Genomic DNA, 24,562 nt, shown 5'->3' with positions numbered 1-24,562 from the left:
TCAATCCCTTCTATAATACTGTCATTATTCCATCCTGTATTTTCCATTGTTCAACATATTTGTGTTAGTACATACATGCCTACACACACAACAAATAGTATTTATTAGGCAATATACAGGGTGGTCCATTGATGGTGACCGGGCCAAATATCTCACAAAATAAGCATCAAATGAAAAAACTACAAAGAACGAAACTCGTCTGGCTTGAAGGGGGAAACCAGATGGCACTATGGCTGGCCCGCTAGATGGCGCTGCCATAGGTCAAACAGATAGCAACTGCGTTCTTTTTTAATAGGAACCCCCAGTTTTTTAATGCCTATTCGTGTAGTACATAAAGAAATATCAATGTTTTAGTTGGACCACTTTTTTCGCATTGTGATAGATGGCGCTTCAATAGTCACAAACGTATAATTATGTGGTATCACGTAACATTCCGCCAGTATGGACGGTATTTGCTTTCTTGATACATTACCTGTGTTAAAATGGACCGTTTACCAATTGAGGAATAGGTTGATATTGTGTTGATGTATGGCTATTGTGATCAAAATGCCCAACGGGGGTGTGCTATGTATGCTGCTCGGTATTCTGGACGACATCATCAAAGTGTCTGGACCGTTTGCCGGATAGTTACGTTATTTAAGTAAACAGGAAGTGTTCAGCCACATGTGAAACGTCAACCATGACCTGCAACAAATCATGATGCCCAAGTAGGTGTTTTAGCTGCTGTTGTGGCTAATCCGCTCATCAGTAGCAGACAAATTGCGCGAGAATCAGGAATCTCAAAAATGTCGATGTTGAGAATGCTACATCAACATAGATTGCACCCGTACCATATTTCTATGCACCAGGAAATGCATGGTGCCGACTTTGAACGTTGTGTACAGTTCTGCACTGGACACACAAGAAATTGCAGGACGATGACAGATTTTTTTTGTACGCGTTCTATTTAGCGACGAAGCACCATTAACCAACAGCGGTAACGTAAACCGGCATAATATGCACTATTGGGCAACGGAAAATCCACGACAGCTGCGACAAGTGGAACATCAGCGACCTTGGCAAGTTAATGTATGGTGTGGCACTATGGGAGGAAGAATAATTGGACCCCATTTTATCGATGGCAATCTAAATGGTGCAATGTGTGCTGATTTCCTATGTAATGCTCTACCGATGTTTCTACAAGATGTTTCACTGCATGACAGAATGGCGATGTACTTCCAACGTGATGGATGTCTGGCACATAGCTCGCATGCGCTTGAAGCGGTATTGAATAGCATATTTCATGACAAGTGGATTGGTCGTCGAAGCACCATACCATGGCCCACATGTTCACCGGATCTGATGTCCCCGGATTTCTTTCTGTGGGGAAAGTTGAAGGATATTTGCTATCGTGATCCACCAACAACGCCTGACAGCATGCGTCAGCGCATTGTCAGTGCATGTGCGAACATTACGGAAGGCAAACTACTTGCCATTGAGAGGAATGTCGTTACACGTACTGCCAAATGCATTGAGGTTGACGGACTTCATTTTGAGCATTTATTGCATTAATGTGGTATTTACAGGTAATCAAGCTGTAACAGCATGCGTTCTCAGAAATGATAAGTTCACAAAGGTACATGTATCACATTGGAACAACCGAAATAAAATGTTCAAACGTACCTACATTCTGTATTTTAATTTTAAACACCTACCTGTTACCAACTGTTCGTCTAAAATTGTGAGTCATATGTTTGTGACTATTACAGCGCCATCTATCACAAAGCGAAAAAAGTGGTCCAACTAAAACATTCATATTTCTTTATGTACTACATGAATATGTAATAAAAAATGTGGGTTCCTATTTAAAAGATCGCAGTTGATATCCATTTGACGTATGGCAGCGCCATCTGGTTTCCCCCTTCAAGCTAGACAAGTATCGTTCTTTGTAGTTTTTTCATTTGACGCTTATTTCGTGAGATATTTGGCCCAGTCACGATCAATGGACCACCCTGTATGTTCTTTTTTTCATACTTTATATATTCCATCATGTTTCTAATTGCTGAATAATGCCAAGAAACTTTATCAGTAGAGCAGAACTGTTTCACAGGTGAATCAAAAAACTAAATATAAACTTCTTTTATACATTCATATTCTTGTTTTCTGTAGGTATGGAAAACTAATTTTGCTGGAGAGTACTCAAAGGAAAAACATGACGCTCTTTATGGTATGTCACAGAAAACAAAGCAATGAATAAAGCATGTATTAAGAAGTCAAAGAAGCATAAAATCCAGTGCTAATAATATCATCTTGATGAGAATAGATTAACTCCAAATCCTGGCAGATATCAGAATCAAAACTTTCTTCCCAAGAAACTTCGGTGAAGTTCCACCTTCTTCAGTTGATAGTCTGTCTTCTAAGTTTAATGTCTGTGTGTATGTTCCCATTTGAAGAGCATTGTGGAATATTTTGATGTTACATTCCATTCCATTATGTCCTGTGTTAATTGACCTTTAATCACTGGCGGTGAAGTAACACAACCACCCTAGTCTACATCTACATCTACATCTATACTCCGCAAGCCACCTGACAGTGTGTGGCGGAGGGTACCATGAGTACCTCTATCGGTTCTCCCTTCTGTTCCAGTCTTGTATAGTTCATGGAAATAAAGATTGTCAGTATGCCTCTGTGTGGACTCTAATCTCTCTGATTTTACCCTTATGGTCTCCTGGCGAGATATACGTAGGAGGGAGCAATATACTGCCTGACTTCTCGGTGAAGGTTTGTTCTCGAAACTTCAACAAAATCCCGTACCGAGCTACTGAGCATCTGTCTTGCAGAGTCATCCACTGGAGTTTATCTATCATCTCCGTAATGCTTTCACGATTACTAAATGATCCCGTAACGAAGTGCGCTGCTCTCTGTTGGATCTTCTCTATCTCTTCTATATTCCCTATCTGGTACGAATCCCACACCAGTGAGCAGTATTCAGGCAGTGGGCGAACAAGTGTACTGTAACCTACTTCCTTTGTTTTTGGTCTACATTTTCTTAGGGTTTTTCCAATGAATCTCAGTCTGGCATCTGCTTTACCGACGATTAATTTTATGTAGTCATTCCATTTTAAATCACTCCTAATGCCTACTCCCAGATAATTTATGGAATTAACTGTTTCCAGTTGCTGACCTGCTATGTTGTAGCTAAATGATAAAGGATCTTTCCTTCTATGTATTCGCAGCACATTACACTTGTCTACGTTGAGATTCAGTTGCCATTCCCTGCACCATGCGTCAATTCGTTGTAGCTCCTCCTGCATTTCAGTACAATTTTCCATTGTTCCAACCTCTCGATATACTACAGCATCATCCGCAAAAAGCCTCAGTGAATTTCTGATGTTATCCACAAGGTCTGTGAATAGCAACGGTCCTACGACACTCCCCTGCAGCACACCTGAAATCTCTCTTAGTTCGGTAGACTTCTCTCCATTGAGAATGACATGCTGCGTTGTGTTATCTAGGAACTCTTCAATCCAATCACACAATTGGTCTGATAGTCCATATGCTCTTACTTTGTTCATTAAATGACTGTGGGAAACTGTATCAAACGCCTTGCGGAAGTCAAGAAACACGGCATCTACCTGGGAACCCTTGTCTATGGCCCTCTGAGTCTCGTGGACGAATAGTGCGAGCTGGGTTCCACACAATCGTCCCCCCCCCCCCCCCCCCCCCCCTTCTTCAAAACCCATGCTGATTCCTACAGAGTAGATTTCTAGTCTCCAGAAAAATCATTATACTCGAACATAATACATGTTCCAAAATTCTACAACTGATCGACGTTAGAGATATACGTCTGTAGTTCTGCACATCTGTTCGATGTCCCGTCTTGAGAACGGGGATGATCTGTGCCCTTTTCCAATCTTTTGGAACGTGTAAAATCGAACTGGTATCCCAGCGGCCTTTCCTCTTTTGAGCGATTTTAACTGTTTTTCTATCTCTGTCATCTGTTTCAATATCTACCATTTTGTCATCTGTGCGACAATCTAGAGAAGAAACTACAGTGCAGTCTTCCTCTGTGAAACAGCTTTGGAAAAGCTGACATTTCACCAGCATGAGGGGCTTGGCATTGTCAAAGGTTCACCCTCTATTGCTGGTGGTGGACTGGAGAAAAGTTCGCAGCCAGAGATTCTCGCATCAAGGTCTGAGGGCTTTTGCCTGTTCATTACTGCTGTGGTTCTCCCCTCGCTATCAGCAATATATGTTCACTGCAGCATGGGAATCCATGATCTGTTTACCTGGAGAATTTCTTCTTGCTTGCTGAAACTGTTTCCATGTTTACGGATTTCAGTGGCTAGGGAATGACAATGGAAAAGTATTTAGACATTGGGATGACAGGTACTTACAATCTCTGGCCGTGAGCTCGATTCTAGTCCACCACCAGCAGAGAAGGGTTCGCCTCCGACAGTGCTATCAAAACATAAGGAAAATCATCAAACAAACTTTGGCCAAAGAACCTGCAACAGGAACCAATAGATAGTACATAGATTTTAGTTATTTAGTCTACACTAACAATGTGTGGTATATATATGACTTGACTTCAGAAATTTTACATTCATTAATCTATTTATCATTGGCATTGCAGAACTCTGCAACGTATTGGGAAGGTAACTGCGAGGCTGAATCACTGCAACGAGTCTACGGAATCTCTTTCCCTGATTCAAAGCAACTTAAAGAATGGGAGAAGCTCCAGGAGGAGGCTGCCAAGAGGGACCATCGGAAAATTGGAAGAGTATGTGTTTGTATATTTTTATTTTCATTAAGTAACATTTGTTTGTGCTTATTGCTGTTTCTTCAGTCTTGCAGTGAAAATAGACTGTGTAATATGCATTGTTTTGAAGTATTATTTTATCAAACTAAAATTATAAATTTACTAACATTATTTGGATTATCTGTTACATGAGTGTCTGTAGTTGTTTGTTTTTTAAATGCAGCTTGACATTTTTATTGCACATTATATAAAGTAAACAAAATTGCCAATGCCGTTGTTTCCTAAACTACTTTGAGTTTAGCATCTCAATGTAGTTAAAACCATTATCAGTAACAGACTGTTTAAACTGATGACAGTAAAAGAAAATTTAATTTAAAAGTACAGTATGTGCAAGAATTAACACAAGAATTGTTTATTGTCTGCAAAATGAATGAATGAAACACCTCAAAAACAAGAAACACACAACATTAAAGAGTATTGGAATTTTAAGAATGTATTTTTTTGTTATACTCTTTGCTATTGAATAAACAGTTTTAACAAGTGTATGTTGCCATTTGGGGGAGATCACTAATTCAGAAGCCCAGCCACAGCATTCACCTTCTTGTTTATATGCCTGTCCACTACTTAACACTTCTTCAGTACAAGAAGTAATTGTTACCTTAAAAAAGGGACCATTTTAACACTCTGACAGTAAAAACATAACAGTATTTTATTTTAATGTGCAGTTTTTGATTCTATTTGAGTGTTATGGATGCTTCGTTAACACATGTGTAAAATACACACACACACACACACACACACACACACACAGGGTGGTCCATTGATCATGACTGTGCCAAATATCTCACGAAATAAACATCAAAATAACGAAACTTGTCTAGCTTGAAGGGGGGAAAACGGATGTTGCTATGGTTGGCCCGCTAGATGGTGCTGCTATGTGTCAAACGGATATCAACTGCGGTTTTTTTTTTTTTTTTTTTTTTTTTTTTTTTTTTTTTTTTTTTTTTTTTTTTTTTAAGTAGGAACCCCATATTTTTTTATTACATATTCCTGTAGTACATAAAGAAATATGAATGTTTTAGTTGGACCACTTTTTTCACTTAGTGTTAGATGGCGCTGTAATAATCACAAACATATGGCTCACAATTTTAGACGAACAGTTGGTAACAGGTAGGTTTTTTAAGTTAAAATACAGAACGTAGGTACATTTGAACATTTTATTTCAGTTGTTCCAATGTGATACATGTGCCTTTGTGAACTTATCATTTCTTAGAACGCATGCTATTACAGCGTGATTACCTGTAAATACCACATTAATGCCGGCCGGTGTGGCAGAGCGGTTCTAGGCACTACAGTCTGGAACCACGCGACCGCTGCGGTTGCAGGTTCGAATCCTGCCTCGGGCATGGATGTGTGTGATGTCCATAGGTTAGTTAGGTTTAAGTAGTTCTAAGTTCTAGGGGACTGATGACCTCAGAAGTTAAGCCCCATAGTGCTCAGAGCCATTTGATTTGAACCACATTAATGCTCAAAATGATGTCCGTCAACCTCAATGCATTTGGCAATATGTGTAACGACATTCCTCTGAATAGCGAGTAGTTCGCCTACCATAATGTTCGCACATGCATTGACAATGCGCTGACGCATGTTGTCAGGCGTTGTCGGTGGATCACGGTAGCAAATATCCTTCAACTTTCCACACAGAAAGAAATCCGGGGACGTCAGATCCGGTGATCATGTGTGCCATGGTATGGTGCTTCAATGACCAATCCACCTGTCATGAAATACGCTATTCAATACCGCTTCACCCGCAAGCGAGCTATGTGACGGACATCCATCGTGTTGGAAGTACATCGCCATTCTGTCGTGCAGTGAAACATCTTGTAGAAACATCGGTAGAACATTACGTAGGAAATCGGCATACATTGCACTATTTAGATTGCCATTGATAAAATGGGGGCCAATTAGCCTTCCTCCCATAATGTCGCACCATACATTAACTTGCCAAGGTCGCTGATGTTGCACTTGTCGCAGCTGTCGTGGATTTTCCGTTGCACAATAGTGCATATTATGCCGGTTTACATTACCGCTGTTGGTGAATGACGCTTCGTCGCTAAATAGAACGCGTGCAGAAAATCTGTCATCGTCCCGTAATTTCTGTTGTGCCCAGTGGCAGAACTGTACAAGATGTTCAAAGTCGTCTCCATGCAATTCCTGGTGCATAGAAATATGGCACGGGTGTAATCGATGTTGATGTAGCATTGAATATGACGTTTTTGAGATTCCCGAGTCTCGCACAATTTGTCTGCTATTGATGTGTGGATTAGCTGCAACAGCAGCTAAAACACCTACTTGGGCATCATCATTTGTTGCAGGTCGTGGTTGACATTTCCCATGTGGCTCAACACTTCCTGTTTCCTTAAATAATGTAACTATCCAGCGAACCATCCAGGCATTTGGATAATGTCATCCAGGATACCAAGCAGCATACATAGCACACACCCGTTGGGCATTTTGATCACAATAGCCATACACCAACATGATATCGACCTTTTCCACAATTGGTAAACAGTCCATTTTAACCCGGGTAATGTATCACGAAGCAAACACCGTCTGCACTGGTGGAATGTTACGTGATACCACGTACTTATACGTTTGTGACTATTGAAGCGCCATCTATCACAAAGCGAAAAAAGTGGTCCAACTAAAGCACTGATATTTCTTTACGTACTACATGAATATGTAATAAAAAAAATAGGGGTTCCTATTTTAAAAAATGCAGTTGATATCCGTTTGACCTATGGCAATGCCATCTAGCGGGCCAACCATAGTGCCATCTGGTTTCCCCCTTAAAGCTAGATGAGTTTCATTCTTTGTAATTTTTTTTATTTTATGCTTATTTCGTGAGATATTTGGCCTGGTCAGTATCAATGGACCACCCTGTGTGTGTGTGTGTGTGTGTGTGTGTGTGTGTGTGTGTGTGTGTATCTTACTGTCCCACTCCTAATCCCTACAGTGGAAACATATTTGCTACCGATACCTCTAACCAAAACTAACTTAATCCTAACATTGAACCTTTCCTTTCCCAGTTCATACCACCATCTGACCATGGCCCTCACGCTCTCCCACCTAACCACCCCCTGGTTATCTTACAGGAATTCCTCAACTCCAACTTTGCCATACTATCTAGTGTACCTTCACTCGCGATCTGCTTGCTTTTGGAGATCACACAGCCATACAGTTCACAGACCCACTTATAGAGACCACCTGAGTCGCCCCCTTGGAGCACTCTGGTGAGCCACCAAAGTGATCGCAAATGAGTGTGTGTTCAGTGTTACGTGTAACCTGTACTTTGTTGTATCTTACGTTGGCTCTATAAAGTGCTATGTTCCATAAATCATGTTTGTTTATGCTATACTGGGGAATGAAGGATGTGTTTGCAAGGATAAGTCCCTTCTGCATAGTTCAGAGAAGCTCATGGTGGAGGGAAGGATCCAGATGGTCCGGGTTGTGAAGCAATCATTGAAATTGAGCATGTTGTTTTCAGCTGCATGTTGTGCTATGAGGTGGTCAGCTTTGTGCTTGGCAACAGTTTGGCAGTGGCCATTCATCCTGGTGGACAGGTGGTTGGTAGTCATATCAATAAAAAGCTGTGCAGTGTTTGCAGTAGAGTTGGGACAAGACATGGTGGCTTTCAAAGGTGGCCCAGCCTCTGATGGGATTGGATAAGTCTTTGACAGGACTGGAGCAGGAAGTGCTGGGTGGATGGATTGGGCAGGTAAGGTAGTGAGTTGGGAGTGTGAGTTGGAATGGCGCTATCCTTCCCCATGTCCCATCCCAATAACATGAACATTTCAGTGGAAGAAAGAACAGCCATCCACAGTCTCAAGAGAGACCCTGATTTAATCATCCTTTCTTTAGACAAAGGCTTTACCACTGTTGTGATGAAGCACATTGATTATCCGACACAAGGTGTGTACCAGTTGTCTGACTCCTCGGTCTACAAGTGCTGCCACAGTGATCCCATCCCAGATGTCCAGCATAGCCTCCAATCGCTACTCAAATCCTTAGGCCCACATCAGAATCCTTCCCCTAAATCCATCTCCCTTCTCACCCCAACAATCCCCCCACACAGTGACTTACGCTCTTCCCAGCAATTCTGGTTACTGTGCACCCACTGAAAGAATCTCTGGTCATGATGCTCAACACCTCCAACCAATTTTCCATAGCGTTACCTCTCGTACTGAAGATAGGAACAACTTCCTTCACCAACTCTCAACCATCCTCACCCCATTAGCACTTGTATTTATACGCATTGTTATTGAGTCCACCTCCCTATGCATTAATATCTACCACACCCAAGGCGTTCCTGCTATCGAACGCAACCTCTCCCAGTGTCCTTCTGACTCTAAACTTACCACTTCATTTCTATCAGCTGCATCCTCATACGTAAATTCTTTTCCTTTGAGGAGAAAATTTGCAAACAAACCTGCAGCACAGCCAAGAGCACCAACATGATACCTCCTTTTATCAGTCTGTCTATAGGCTGTCTATAGGAAACTTACCTAGCCTCCCAAAACTTTAAAACCCCGTGTTTGGTTCAGGTTCATTGATGATATCTTCATGATCTGGACCCAGTTCCAAGACACTGTACTCTCATTCCTCCACAACTTCAAAACCTCTCCCATACAGCTCACCTGATGCTCCTCAGTCCAATGTGCCACCTTCACCTCTCTGATGCCTCCTTCTAACCATCAATAGAACCTCCATTTCAACAGTTCTCAAACCTTTCACACCAAAAACTCACTTCCATATAGTCTCATTATCGTGGACGGTGCATCAGCAGTGACAAGAATTCCCTTGCCCAGTATGCTGAAGGCTTCACTAAGGTTTTCACAGACAGGTACAGTCCCTCAAACCTAGTCCACAAATGTACACTACTGGAAATGGAAAAAAGAACACATTGACACCGGTGTGTCAGACCCACCATACTTGCTCCGGACACTGCGAGAGGGCTGTACAAGCAATGATCACACGCGCGGCACAGCGGACACACCAGGAACCGCGGTGTTGGCCGTCGAATGGCGCTAGCTGCGCAGCATTTGTGCACCGCCGCCGTCAGTGTCAGCCAGTTTGCCGTGGCATACGGAGCTCCATCACAGTCTTTAACACTGGTAGCATGCTGCGACAGCGTGGACGTGAACCGTATGTGCAGTTGACGGACTTTGAGCGAGGGCGTATAGTGGGCATGCGGGAGGCCGGGTGGGCGTACCGCCGAATTGCTCAACACGTGGGGCGTGAGGTCTCCACAGTACATCGATGTTGTCGCCAGTGGTCGGCGGAAGGTGCACGTGCCCGTCGACCTGGCACCGGACCGCAGCGGCGCACGGATGCACGCCAAGACCGTAGGATCCTACGCAGTGCCGTAGGGGACCGCACCGCCACTTCCCAGCAAATTAGGGACACTGTTTCTCCTGGGGTATCAGCGAGGACCATTCGCAACCATCTCCATTAAGCTGGGCTATGGTCCCGCACACCGTTAGGCCGTCTTCCGCTCACGCCCCAACATCGTGCAGCCCGCCTCCAGTGGTGTCGCGACAGGCGTGAATGGAGGGACGAATGGAGACGTGTCGTCTTCAGCGATGAGAGTCGCTTCTGCCTTGGTGCCAATGATGGTCGTATGCGTGTTTGGCGCCGTGCAGGTGAGCGCCACAATCAGGACTGCATACGACCGAGGCACACAGGGCCAACACCCGGCATCATGGTGTGGGGAGCGATCTCCTACACTGGTCGTACACCACTGGTGATCGTCGAGGGGACACTGAATAGTGCACGGTACATCCAAACCGTCATCGAACCCATCATTCTACCATTCCTAGACCGGCAAGGGAACTTGCTGTTCCAACAGGACAATGCACGTCCGCACGTATCCCGTGCCACCCAACGTGCTCTAGAAGGTGTAAGTCAACTACCCTGGCCAGCAAGATCTCCGGATCTGTCCCCCATTGAGCATGTTTGGGACTGGATGAAGCGTCGTCTCACGCGGTCTGCACGTCCAGCACGAACGCTGGTCCAACTGAGGCGCCAGGTGGAAATGGCATGGCAAGCCGTTCCACAGGACTACATCCAGCATCTCTACGATCGTCTCCATGGGAGAATAGCAGCCTGCATTGCTGCGAAAGGTGGATATACACTGTACCAGTGCCGACATTGTGCATGCTCTGTTGCCTGTGTCTATGTGCCTGTGGTTCTGTCAGTGTGATCATGTGATGTATCTGACCCCAGGAATGTGTCAATAAAGTTTCCCCTTCCTGGGACAATGAATTCACGGTGTTCTTATTTCAATTTCCAGGAGTGTATTTCCCATGTCATATCTCACATTCCCCTAATTCTCCTACCATCCCCAAGAATCAGCTGCATAGGACCGCCCCCTTCATCACCGAATAACGTCCCAGACTGGAACAACTAAACCGTTCCTTTGCCAGGTTTCAACTATTAATAAACATGCACGGAAATGAGGGACTCCCACCCTTTTACAGCCTTATCCTATCCTATCAGAGGCAGGAACTCCTGTAACAGCAGCCTAGTCTTATGCAAGCTCTGCTGCAGTTTTTGTACAGCATTTTCTGTGGGCATGACCACTAGCCAACTGTTGATCCAAATTAATGTCTACTACCAAACGTTGGCACAGAGTAGAGTTGATCACCCAGTGATGAAAATACTACTGAGCACAAGATGCTAGATTTCAATGGCTGATTCACAACCCATGCCATCTGGATCTTTGCCCCCAGGACTATCTTTTATAAGCTATGTAGATAGGAGCTATACTAGCAATGCTGTAATACTCCTGATCTCAGTCTCTACCCAACCACCAAACTCTCATCCCTCCAACAGTAGTCTCCCCTTCCTTTATTCTCTCCATTCCACTCACCCACATCATAGTCATTATACACTCTTGTATTCAGGATGAGAGTGGTTTGTATCCCCCATCCAGCCATCAGCATTTAGGTTTTCTGCGGTTTTCCTAACTCATTCACAGTAAATGCCAGGATACTTCCTATGATATGGTTTATTTCCTTCTCCAATCTGAGCTTTATGCACCACTTCTAATTACCTGGTAATGGAGAGGGTGTTAAACCCTAGTCTTCCTTCCTTCCTTCTTGTAGTAGATAAGTGCAAAGTGACCCTACCGTTTTATACATCCTGAAACATTTTTGTTGCTTCTATTCTGTCACAACATAAGAATTATCAGGCCAATAACTTCCCTTAGTTGATGAGTTATGAAGATTTGCAATCATGTTGAATATGGCAGAAATGTAGGACAAATCATTAAAGAATTTTGCCAGAAAAAACCATGTAGATGACAGCAGGTAAAAATTTGTAAATACGAAATAGAATATTATTGAAGGTCAGTACATCAAATGACTGTGAGTCTATTGTCATGCATGAAAACCAAGAAATATCCAGTAAGAACCACTAAAGCAGGCAAGCTGGGAATTCGCATTCAAGGAGGTCATGACGAAAGATGAAGTTACACATACTACTGATTTCGTATACTATTTAATAAGGCAACAGAGGTTTCTTAATATTTGTTTATTTATTGAATGTGTGTATGTTAACTTCATAATTTTTCACAAATTATGCAATTGTGGCTTACTTTCATTTTTTCAGGAACAAGAATTGTTCTTTTTCCATGAGTTGAGTGCAGGATCTTGCTTTTTCTTACCAAAAGGAGCACACATATATAACACTCTTATTGAATTTATAAAGCAAGAGTACAGGAAAAGAGGATTCCACGAAGTTGTGACTCCAAATATTTACAATTCCAAACTTTGGCAGACATCTGGCCATTGGGCCCACTATGCAGTAAGTTTACTTATTTGTACATGGAATGTAAAAGATTATGACTCAAACATTTGTACACAAGTTCAGTGGAGCAATAAGCACTGCAAGCTGTTTCAGAAATTCTATAAATCCTCATTCAGAAAGTGAAAAAGGACTGATAAAGGACAATGCTCATCTAAACGAATGCCATGGTGGTTCCTTCAAATATGATACAGCATTTTTCTTCCCAGTGATGTACTGTGTTTGGCCTTCCATGGAAAAATGTTTATTTTATTTGGATTATTTCTTTACCATGAAATAAATCAAGTGTCTCATGGATCTTTACTGTGAGTTTAGTGCTAGTGCATTGTTAATATGTCTCAAGGAATCTTAGATTTGATCTCTCCCCCCCCCCCCCCCCCCCCCCCCCTCTTCATTGAAAAAACCAGCAAAGATATTTTATATTGGTTAGTAACAAAGATTGTGCTTCATTTCTCTCTTCTGCTATAGACTAGTTCTAGATTAAAAATTGACCAAGGAAGATGAACAACAGTACTTCAAAATTCAGAATAATTTTCCAGAACCAAATCTTGTGAACATTTTGATTAAAATTGGAAACGTGTTCAATAAATGTAATAGTTAATACAAAGGATTTCTTGTTCATTGTGTCTTCTGTATTGACTGGGCAATATATTGTCAGTTCACAACTTCCATAACCTGCTCAGTATGAAGAGTTGTGATTATATGCCTTAGAAATGGCTATTCATTAGCTTCCTCCGTATTATTAATATTTACAACAGGAAGATGTTTTGTGGTTTCTCAAGTCTGTTATTGCAAACCATGGCCAATGATATCAGCATCAGCTTATGGTGTTTGAAAGGTGCATAGCAGTGCACAGCCATCCATCTGCAGTATAGATGTGCACCTACACAGTGGTTGTGCCAATGCCAATATGTTCAAGTAAATCACAGCAAACTTGAAACATGCAAAAACAAGCCAACACATCACATTCTAATTGATGATAAACAATTATGCATAAACGTATCAGCATAAATTACAAACATTCAATTTGCACACAATATTTTTTCTGACATGCATCCAGATTCTGAGGAGAGAATTTGCCAACTGAGTATTAAACCTTAGTCCTTATTATTCCTCTAATTTTTGCAAATCAAAAGACCTGTGAATTTAGTGTCTATAAACTACCAGTGAGTGGTGCGCCCAGTTTGAAAGATTCAGTACAGCTACAAATTCACTTTTAATTGTTACCAGCACAATACTACATTTGTAAATTTCTTGTTTAAATGTGCTGCTGGTTGGAGATAATGGTGTTTAATAATACTGTAACTATATAATTCAGCACTGGTTTCATTTCTACAATGAATAATTTTGTTTTATCTCCATATAAAAGGATCCATCTGGGTACTTGGAAGTCTGCAGCCAATGGAGTAGTCAATCAGATTGACCATATTTTAGTGATTGCAGCCACTCCACATCAGTTACGGATGTACGGAGCTGCAGAGGACCAAACTGTGATTCAGACCACTTTTTGATAAAATCAGTCTTGAGAGAGAAACTGTCACTAACAAAGGGCAACAGAATGGGAAAGATGATGAAATGGAATACAGACAAACTGAACACTCCTGATGAAGTAAAAAAATACCAAGTAACACTAATCAGAAAGTTGAGCAATGAAGAGACCACAGTAGGAGTAGATGAAAGGTGGAACAGGTTTGAAAAAGCCATTAAGGATGCTGCAGAGGAAATAATAGGCATAAGAAGGAACAGAAGAACCCAGGAGTGGTTTGAAGAAGATTGCAGGTCAGCAATAGAGGAAAAGAACAGGGCAAGAACAAAAGTGCTACAGAGAGAAACCAGAAATAATGTGGAACAATATAGAGAATTAAGGAGAAGAGCTAACAGACTGTGCAAGAGAAAGAAAAGAGAGTGGAATAAGAAGAAATTTCAAGAACTAGAAGAACTAAAGGAACAGAGTGAAATAAGAAAGTTCTATCATGCCATAGGCAAAATGAAGAATAGATACCAACCAAAAGCAACGGCCTGTTCCAGTAAAGATGGGAAAATGATAAGGGAGGAAGAACAGATAGTGGGAAGGTGGGCAGAGTATTTCAAAGATACACTAAGCACCAGCCTAGAAGATGAAGAGACAGCTGCACAGGAGGGAAGAGTGGAGCTGGAAGTAGACAATGAAACCAAAGAGGCAAGGAAGCCAACTCTACAAGGGGTCTCCCAGGCTGTGCACAAGTCAAAAAACAATCGAGCCCCTGGGGAACACAGCATAATTGCTGAATTGATAAAAACTGGTGGTGAGGCTGTAATAAAGGAACTGCACACATTAATATCAGATATATGGGAAACAGAAACTATGCCAGATAATTGGAAAATTGGAATAATAGTCCCCATTTATAAGAAAGGAGGCAGAACAACATGTGAAAACTATAGAGGTGTAACAGCTTATAAGATCTTCACAAGTATACTAAACGAAAGGATACAGAAGTGTGCAGAAGGCATACTAGGGGAATATCAGTGTGGCTTTCGACCAGGCAGAGGAACAACTGATCAAATATTTGTGATAAGGCAAATGATGGAAAAGTTCTATGAATATGATATAGATCTGCATTTCTTATTCATCGATTTCAAACAAGCCTTTGACAGCATAAATCGGCAAGAACTATACAGAGTACTGAAAGAAGTTGGTATATGTGCTAAATTAATAAGACTAATCAGAATGACAATGACAGAGACAAGAGCAAAAGTAAAGGTCCTTAGCAGAACAAGTGATAGCTTTGACTTTAATAAAGGTGTGAAGCAAGGGGATAGTCTCTCCACTGTCCTATTCAACATAGCCCTGCATAGTGCAGTAAATAAAATCAACAAAAGAGGCACCATATTTATGAAAACTAGCCAGATATGTGCATACGCTGATGACATTGCTATAGTAGGAAGAAATACCAATACACTCCTAGAAACATACCGGGCAATGGAAACAGAAGCCTTAAAAATTGGCCTCATAGTAAATGAAAACAAAACAAAATATATGGTAATGTCACAATCTGAGGCCAGAAGAACCCCTAACAACCTAAACATCAATGGGAAATGCTTCAATGGAGTGTCCTCTTTTAACTACTTGGGAGCCCTAATAACAAATGATAACAGTATTGGAAAGGCTATAAGGGAAAGAATACAAGCAGGAAACAGAGCTTACTTTGCAAATATGCAGCTTTTCAAAAATAGCCTTGTTACAAGAAAAACTAAACTGCTAATATACACTCCTGGAAATTGAAATAAGAACACCGTGAATTCATTGTCCCAGGAAGGGGAAACTTTATTGACACATTCCTGGGGTCAGATACATCACATGATCACACTGACAGAACCACAGGCACATAGACACAGGCAACAGAGCATGCACAATGTCGGCACTAGTACAGTGTATATCCACCTTTCGCAGCAATGCAGGCTGCTATTCTCCCATGGAGACGATCGTAGAGATGCTGGATGTAGTCCTGTGGAACGGCTTGCCATGCCATTTCCACCTGGCGCCTCAGTTGGACCAGCGTTCGTGCTGGACGTGCAGACCGCGTGAGACGACGCTTCATCCAGTCCCAAACATGCTCAATGGGGGACAGATCCGGAGATCTTGCTGGCCAGGGTAGTTGACTTACACCTTCTAGAGCACGTTGGGTGGCACGGGATACGTGCGGACGTGCATTGTCCTGTTGGAACAGCAAGTTCCCTTGCCGGTCTAGGAATGGTAGAATGATGGGTTCGATGACGGTTTGGATGTACCGTGCACTATTCAGTGTCCCCTCGACGATCACCAGTGGTGTACGGCCAGTGTAGGAGATCGCTCCCCACACCATGATGCCGGGTGTTGGCCCTGTGTGCCTCGGTCGTATGCAGTCCTGATTGTGGCGCTCACCTGCACGGCGCCAAACACGCATACGACCATCATTGGCACCAAGGCAGAAGCGACTCTCATCGCTGAAGACGACACGTCTCCATTCGTCCCTCCATTCACGCCTGTCGCGACACCACTGGAGGCGGGCTGCACGATGTTGGGGCGTGAGCGGAAGACGGCCTAACGGTGTGCGGGACCGTAGCCCAGCTTAATGGAGACGGTTGCGAATGGTCCTCGCTGATACCCCAGGAGCAACAGTGTCCCTAATTTGCTGGGAAGTGGCGGTGCGGTCCCCTACGGCACTGCGAAGGATCCTACGGTCTTGGCGTGCATCCGTGCGCCGCTGCGGTCCGGTCCCAGGTCGACGGGCACGTGCACCTTCCGCCGACCACTGGCGACAACATCGATGTACTGTGGAGACCTCACGCCCCACGTGTTGAGCAATTCGGCGGTACGTCCACCCGGCCTCCCGCATGCCCACTATACGCCCTCGCTCAAAGTCCGTCAACTGCACATACGGTTCACGTCCACACTGTCGCGGCATGCTACCAGTGTTAAAGACAGCGATGGAGCTCCGTATGCCACGGCAAACTGGCTGACACTGACGGCGGCGGTGCACAAATGCTGCGCAGCTAGCGCCATTCGACAGCCAACACCGCGGTTCCTGGTGTGTCCGCTGTGCCGCGCGTGTGATCATTGCTTGTACAGCCCTCTCGCAGTGTCCGGAGCAAGTATGGTGGGTCTGACACACCGGTGTCAATGTGTTCTTTTTTCCATTTCCAGAAGTGTATAATTCCCTAGTCCGCCCAGTTATCACGTACGGCTCAGAGGTATGGACGTTGACAGAACACGATAAAAATGCTCTAAGAAGCATTGAGCGGAAAATACTACGCAAAATCTATGGGCCAATAAGGGAGGAAGAAGGCTGGAGAATACGCTGCAATGCCAAATTACAATAGTTAATACAAGGCAGGGACATAGTAAAATTTGTGAAATCACAGCGAATACGATGGCTAGGACACTTGGAGTGAATGGCAGAGGATAGAATTCCAAAGAAAATGATGAAAGGTATGATCCATTCAGTTAGGCGAAAAGGGAGACCTAGAAGAAGATGGATCGATGAGGTAATAATGGATATCACCAATATGGGAGTCCAGGGGTGGAAAAGAGCAGCAAATAACCGAGAAGTGTGGAGGAAGATTGTTGAAGAAGCCAAGGCTCACCAAGGGCTGTAGAGCTACTGAAGAAGAAGAAGAAGATTCAGACACTTGTGAATACTTGGTATATTCACATTTTTAGTAGTTTTTGACATTGGCTGCTAACAAAAGACAGAATGTCACAAATTGAAAGTACAGTACTACTGGAAGCTTTAAGAACCCAGAGCTGTCCACCTTTTTGAGTTGCAAGGACAATAACAGTGCATGGCAAAACAATTGAGATTTCACAACAAATGGCTCTGTCTACATTTGCTACCACATAGTATCCATTACATGTTCTGACATTCTTCAAACTGACCATGAATTGAAATGTTCGTGTTTGTTGCAGGATAGAATTTGAGTTTCGTTTGTGAAGATCATAACTATTTTTTTGTATGATAGGGGACCAGCTGCCTTCTTAGGCTCGTTGCTGGATACACTTTTGAATGTGGCTCTTGTCATATTTAGCATGGGTAAAAGAAGGAAAAATAATGTGGGGAGTTTCCTAATATTGTGTAATTTTCCCCTCTCCTATTGATTAGTGGTAAACAGATTACAGTACTCTCAATTTACATCAAAGACAAGAATATTTAGATGACTCATTCTTTCATGGTAAAATCTATAAAAGTTTATGGATGAACCAATGAAAAAATATGAAATTCAGTCACTCATAACTGCTTGCAGTTATAGTTTTGTGACCTTTTTTTTCTTTCTGCCAGAACTAGCAATTGAGTTTTACTCTTCAACTCTTTTGTTCTAGTTCTTAGTTACATTCCTCATTTCTGTTACAGGAAAATATGTTTTCATTTGATGTCGAAAAAGAAAAATATGCCCTGAAGCCTATGAATTGTCCAGGACACTGGTAAGTAGGGAATTGTGCATATAAAGTACCTAAATTAGTCATTGTGATACTAATATGATGGCAGATATTATGGATGAAGTAGGATAACTATATCATATCATACACACAACTAAATACTTTGTATCAAAGGTAACACTGAAACATCATGATGCTCATGGCCAAAATTAGTGGTTTGGGCAGCGTCTGCAATAATTACCATCTCAGTATCATTTGTAATAAATTATTGGGTATAATCATTTACTGTTCTTCAGACTGTATGTTGTCAATGGACGAAGAAATTAGAAAATTGTACCTACTGAAAGTGCAGCTGCTTATAACATTACAGTGGTACATGAAATACATTCTAAGCATATGAAGAATACTTAGTATTTATTAATTAAGGCATTTCTATCATCTTGGTCTGTAATTATCCTTAACTGAGTAAAACACATTTTCTTCTTTTGTTCTTACAACCATATATTAAAGGCACTGCTGTACGATTATTAGTTAATTATTTCAGTTTCGTAAAAGATATTTTATGTTAAAACAAATACATGTAAGGTCATCATAGTTTTGCAGTGAATATTTACAAACAAACTAATTTTTCACAGCGAAATGTTCATGTAAATTCAGTGTGCACTGCTGTCTCCAGTGTGTCTTAGGATGCTTTGTCTCACAGTAAGCGTATAGTAATACTCGTCAAACATGTTGCGCACAACATCAATGTTTTTGGGACAACTGTTGCAAATCAGCATTCATTAAATTCATCACTGACAGACTACAACTACATATAAATTCTACAGACCAATTGTAAACAAACTTTTGTGAAGGTTATAGATTAGCAAGAGTTAAATTAAGCGATTCGAGGCATTGTTGTTGAGCTTGGCCTTTACGTACATCATAAAAAGTCCTTCCATCAGAAATCTTCAAGAAAAAGTTACATTTTTTACAACACTGGTTGAATAATTTGTTGGCATTGGGAGTTAAAAGAAACAGTTTTGACAATAACAATGACAAATTTTAAAACAATAGTAACATCACATGACATTAGTGCCGTCTATTACTCATTTGTAAAAATTCAAAGGCAGCAGTCGTATGAGCTATCAGTGTGAAAATATATCATGGTGCACTGTCAGGCAGCTATACATTTCATTTCTTGAAAATTTTGTGTAGGTGTTGCCATTCACGCAAACTACATATCTGTGTAATTATGGTACAAAAAAGATTTGGCAGAATGTAAATAATACTGATCCATAGTGAATTTTTTGCAGAAACCAAAGTAGAGAGTTTTTATAGATTTTGATGCATTGAACATGAATATCATGATTAAAATTGTCTCCTTACCAGTGTTACCTCTTTATGTTTCACATATATTGCTGCTGTAATCAATAGGACATATACAAGTAGTCCACTGCCCTATGTACTGCTGTTCCGTGGGAGAAATCTCATGGTGGAACTGGTCACCGTGCTCTTACATGAATGCACCACAGTGCTCAGGGAACACATTTTCATCTTCAGGGTCATGTTGCAGTCGATGGCCTTATAAGTGTGAATGAGTTTTTCCACGAGGTTCCTGTAATTTCCTGCAATTGTGGAAGAACAATTTTGTTCAGAATCACAAGAGGTTCTTCGCCACTATTTTTTGACCCAGGCTCCAGAGCTGTTCATGGAGGCCATTCCCTCTGTGTGTAATGTTTTTATTTTCCATGACTGTCCCACTCACACAGTAGCAGCATGCTTAGTGTAATCCTCTTGTGTATCCAGCAACATTGCAGTGAATTTAAAGTCTCCACATACCAGTCATTCATGCTTATTGGAATTAAAACAGTTTACAATGTTCTTTAGCTAAGACAGTTATATGCAACGTGGATGGATGGTCTTTCAGTACTACAGTGTAACAATATTGGTTTCAGGTTATTTTTGAGCCATCTATAAATTGTCTCCACATATCTGGTTTGTATGTAATGTTCGGGTCTTCCAACAAACTGTCAGAGTCACTGCTGATTGTAACGTTGCCTTCAGTACTGAAATGACACTCAACTTTTTTCAGACGATCCTGAGACACAGACAAACGTACTGTGTCAGAGAGGAGATATCACTGCTGCAGGTTGAGGCCCAAGATTTCGGATTTATGCTTTGGAAGATCTAAATCCTTAATCAGATCACTTGAGTTCACACTGTGTGGTTCTCCAGGTGTCAGTGTAGGTGTAAATGCAGGGTCAGTGTAACTGAGAGATGATTGCGCTTTTTCAGCTGTATGTGTCAATTCAGCATCATCGCTATCACTGCTTGATATTGGTACAAGTGGGGGAACAGGAACTGGCAGTCCTTCACCATGAGCCGTAGGGTGCACAATAGGTGGGATGTCAGGGTATTGAATATTCCTCTTCCTGATTGTACTGGCTCTTTTCCTCAAGGGAGGTATCATACTAAAACAGCAGTCAGGTGCACAGTTTGTAGGTCCACATCAAATAGCAGGCAACCCAAATTCCTTGGGAGCATTTTTACCATGCATCCAAACATTGTGTAGTCAAACACAAGGTGCAATACACAAGTGGAGCCCACAATTTATCTTGGTCTCTTATTTGGCACTTGAAATACAAGGTATACACTTGTTACACTGCTTTAGCCAAGGGCCACCTTCTTGAACCACAAATAACATCTGCACAAATGTAACAAAAGTTCACACACACACACACACACACACACACACACACACACACACACACACACACACACACACACAAAGTAATAAAATTCTGCAATTCCAACACTTCACCTCATATACGTTCATTGCCAACAACTATAACACTCTTTCCAGTACCAAGTGAACTAATGCAGCACATGAACATACAGCCATGACAAACAACAATTAAAATCACATCAGGTCTCTACTGACAATGCTCACGTGACCTGATGGTGCACATGAGTGGCAGTGTAAAGCACTCTTGTCAAATTATAGTTGAAGTGTCTCCTCCCCCCCCCCCTCCCCTCCACACACACACACACACACACACACACACACACACACACACACCAATGCAGCTTCATAGTGCCAGTTGGACACTCTCAATGCTGTGGCTGTGAGTGCAGTTCATCACATGGATTGGGGGGAGGGGTTGTGGTGGGTGCGGTGGGTAGAGGAAGAAAGAGGTGGGAAGTAGGGGGAAGTGTTGGAGAGGATAGCTGGTGGCTCGGTGTGAGGCAACAGGTGTGCAAGATGGAGAGGCAGCAGAAGCACAGGACAGGAATTCAACACACAGGCATCAAAACTCATGTTTTTGTGTGGTGCTCAACGACAGTGACTTGGTAGTATGGATAGGGAGGGGTGACAGGACAGAGGGGGGGAAACTGTTTGGTGGAGTTTGTGCAGTTGTGCCCTAGATCATTAAAGGATTTATCTGAAAGGAGCAAGTTTTCCAAATTTATTATTATTATTTTTAACTTGTCAGCAACTCAATGCTTTTACTCTTAGGTGTGTGAAGACTCCTCTTGTAACAGACATGGATTATGAAAAAGAAGATCATCATAAAACTTTGTTGGTATTGTTCATTCCAGCTTAATGTTCGACCAGCGCACTCGATCCTGGCGTGAACTGCCACTTCGTCTAGCAGACTTCGGAGTGCTACATCGGAACGAGTTATCTGGTGCACTCACAGGGCTTACCAGAGTTAGGCGCTTCCAGCAGGATGATGCTCACATATTTTGTACAGTGGAACAGGTTAGTCAGAGGAGTGATAATTTCTGATGATCAATCATTTATCCAATTTCTCAGATTGTATACTGATTCTTTTCAAATAATATACAATCGAGGATGGAATAATGACAGTATTATGAAAAGAATAGATTTTTACCCATAATATAGTGGAGATGTTGAGTCACAGACAGGCACAGCAAAAAGACTGCTAAACATGTAAGCTTTTGACCAAAAGGCCTTCTTCTGAAGGAGACCCCCCCCCCCCCACACACACACACACACACACACACACACACGAACAAACACTGTCTGACCACTGAGGTCTTTTTGATGTGCCTGTCTGTGACTCACCATCTCCACTGCATGGTGAGTAACGAACTGCCCTTTTCATAATGTTGTCAGTGTGTTTGTTTTGTTCTATCTAAAACAATAGGTTCCAAAGATTATAAATCAAGTATAATAGGCCTTGTTACAGAAATATCTCATGTCAAATATGACATACTTTAGTTCCATCAGGTTCTGTAATTGTCATGTTTTCTTTTGGATGACTGGTGACACGTAAAGCTTCATTTTCAATAAATGTTTCAAGCCACATGTTTTAATATAGATTGTGTAAAGTGAAACTTGCAAGATTATAGATTTCAGCAGCACCACAAATGTGTTTTACAATAATTCCTTTATACCTTGAATGTGTTCAAATGCTTTACTTTATGACAATCGTATATTCCAACACAAAAATATTTTAACTGCTTTTATTGGTAATTGCTTTCTTAACAAGCTTTGCACTTTTTGGCATCTGAGGTGTTAATAATAAGTAATGATTTTTATAGGCTTTATTCTCTCGTCAGTGGCTGGAACATTATGCTGCTGCTTCTCTTTAATGCCAGCTCTGAGCTCATATTGCTTTTATGTTATGCTGATATTGGCATTCACACTAAAAGCTTGATTAGTTACTCTATTTTTCAGTCTTTTTCTAATTCCGTTCTTTATCGGGTAGTTGTTATTTGTTGACTTCAAAGGCTCATTGGTTAATATATTTCATCAATCAGATCTTTATTAAAGATATCAGATACACATAATTCTGCATGGTTATCAGTATTGCCATTTAATTTTTAAATCATCCCTTCCTATCATACCACCATATAGTGTGAATTTTTCAAAAGTAATTTCAAAGCTGCACTTTTTAATCCTCTTTAAAACCAGAAGTTCACAACCCATAGCCATTACCACCCCCTGGCATTGGCAGCAGAAGGTATTCTTTTAAATTCATGGTCATTAAGTGCAGTAAGACAAAGGTAACACTCCATAAGTAGCCCATCAGCTTGTCTCACTGGAGTAGCTACATTTGTTTCGTGCAGCTGTTATAGCTTTTGACCTACCACTCACCATAAATGTGACAATTCATACAGATAAACATTCTGTATTTTACATTTCAGGCAGTAATTTATCCATCATTGATGGATTATTCTGCTTCTCTGTGTTAGTGTTGAAGTAATAAATTGACCCTCAAACTAAAAACAAAGAGATAAATGTTCTAAAATAGTGCTGCATCTTGCTCTGTTGTCTGACTGATCAGTCACATAACTCTCATTCTTTTTAGTTTTCCACTAATCCATTATATCCAAGACTTCCTGAAAGTCTTGCTAGGTTCTTCATAAGTAGGCACTACCACTCCAGACTCAGCGGCATTGAGTGGGATATAGTAGACCTTTCATTGCCTTTTGGTTTTCCAACCAAATATCTTTCTTGTTTCTTTCCATTTATTTATCATTTGCAAACAACACACAAAACTGTTAGAGAGAGATGTACCTTACAAATATTCTTGAGCTTCAAACAATAATACTTCTCCTCTGTTAGTCCTTTGCTCGGAGGACAAAGCATAAAGAGCAGCATAAGTTCCACCCAGAATTATGGCAAAAGTCATGTATATACTGAAGAGATTCCCTGTTATTTTATTTTACCCTCTATCCTTTCTTCTGTTTACTTTCTACTTTGTCATTATCTCCTTGAAATATTATTTCATTTTTAAAATCACCATCATCATTTTCCCCTGTTATCATCATTATTCTTATAGTCATCCTTGCCCGCCACCTGAGAGCATTCATTCATTTCCATTTGACTCTTTCATCTTCTATTTACATTTCTTTTCTGCCATCTACCAATACCTCTGTACTGATAGTGTTATGGATTTGAAACTTTACTTTTGGACTTATGTTGCTAAGGGAAATTTTCGTCATTTTATTTTCTCAAATGTAGGATTTGGTGCTATTTTTCCTTCCATCCAATGTGTAGATATACCCCTCTTTTCCCCCATTTTTTTCTCCCACCTGAAAAAGCTGTA

General features: G+C 41.5%; 1 protein-coding gene across 9 annotated transcripts in view; it reads left to right on the top strand.

Annotated features, from left to right (window-relative positions):
- Positions 1–24,562, top strand: part of LOC126482300 (threonine--tRNA ligase 1, cytoplasmic) — a 206,930-nt gene that overhangs the window by 119,101 nt on the left and 63,267 nt on the right. For all 9 annotated transcript variants that reach the window (XM_050106325.1, XM_050106319.1, XM_050106324.1 and 6 more), the window contains 4 exons: positions 4,616–4,762; positions 12,413–12,607; positions 18,475–18,545; positions 22,083–22,245. In XM_050106325.1, coding sequence (XP_049962282.1) covers positions 4,616–4,762; positions 12,413–12,607; positions 18,475–18,545; positions 22,083–22,245 — 576 coding nt within the window. The remainder of the gene's footprint in view (positions 1–4,615; positions 4,763–12,412; positions 12,608–18,474; positions 18,546–22,082; positions 22,246–24,562) is intronic.

Source organism: Schistocerca serialis, chromosome 5 (assembly GCF_023864345.2).
Source record: "Schistocerca serialis cubense isolate TAMUIC-IGC-003099 chromosome 5, iqSchSeri2.2, whole genome shotgun sequence".
Lineage (NCBI taxonomy): Eukaryota > Metazoa > Arthropoda > Insecta > Orthoptera > Acrididae > Schistocerca > Schistocerca serialis.
This window is presented reverse-complemented; position numbering and strand designations above follow the sequence as displayed.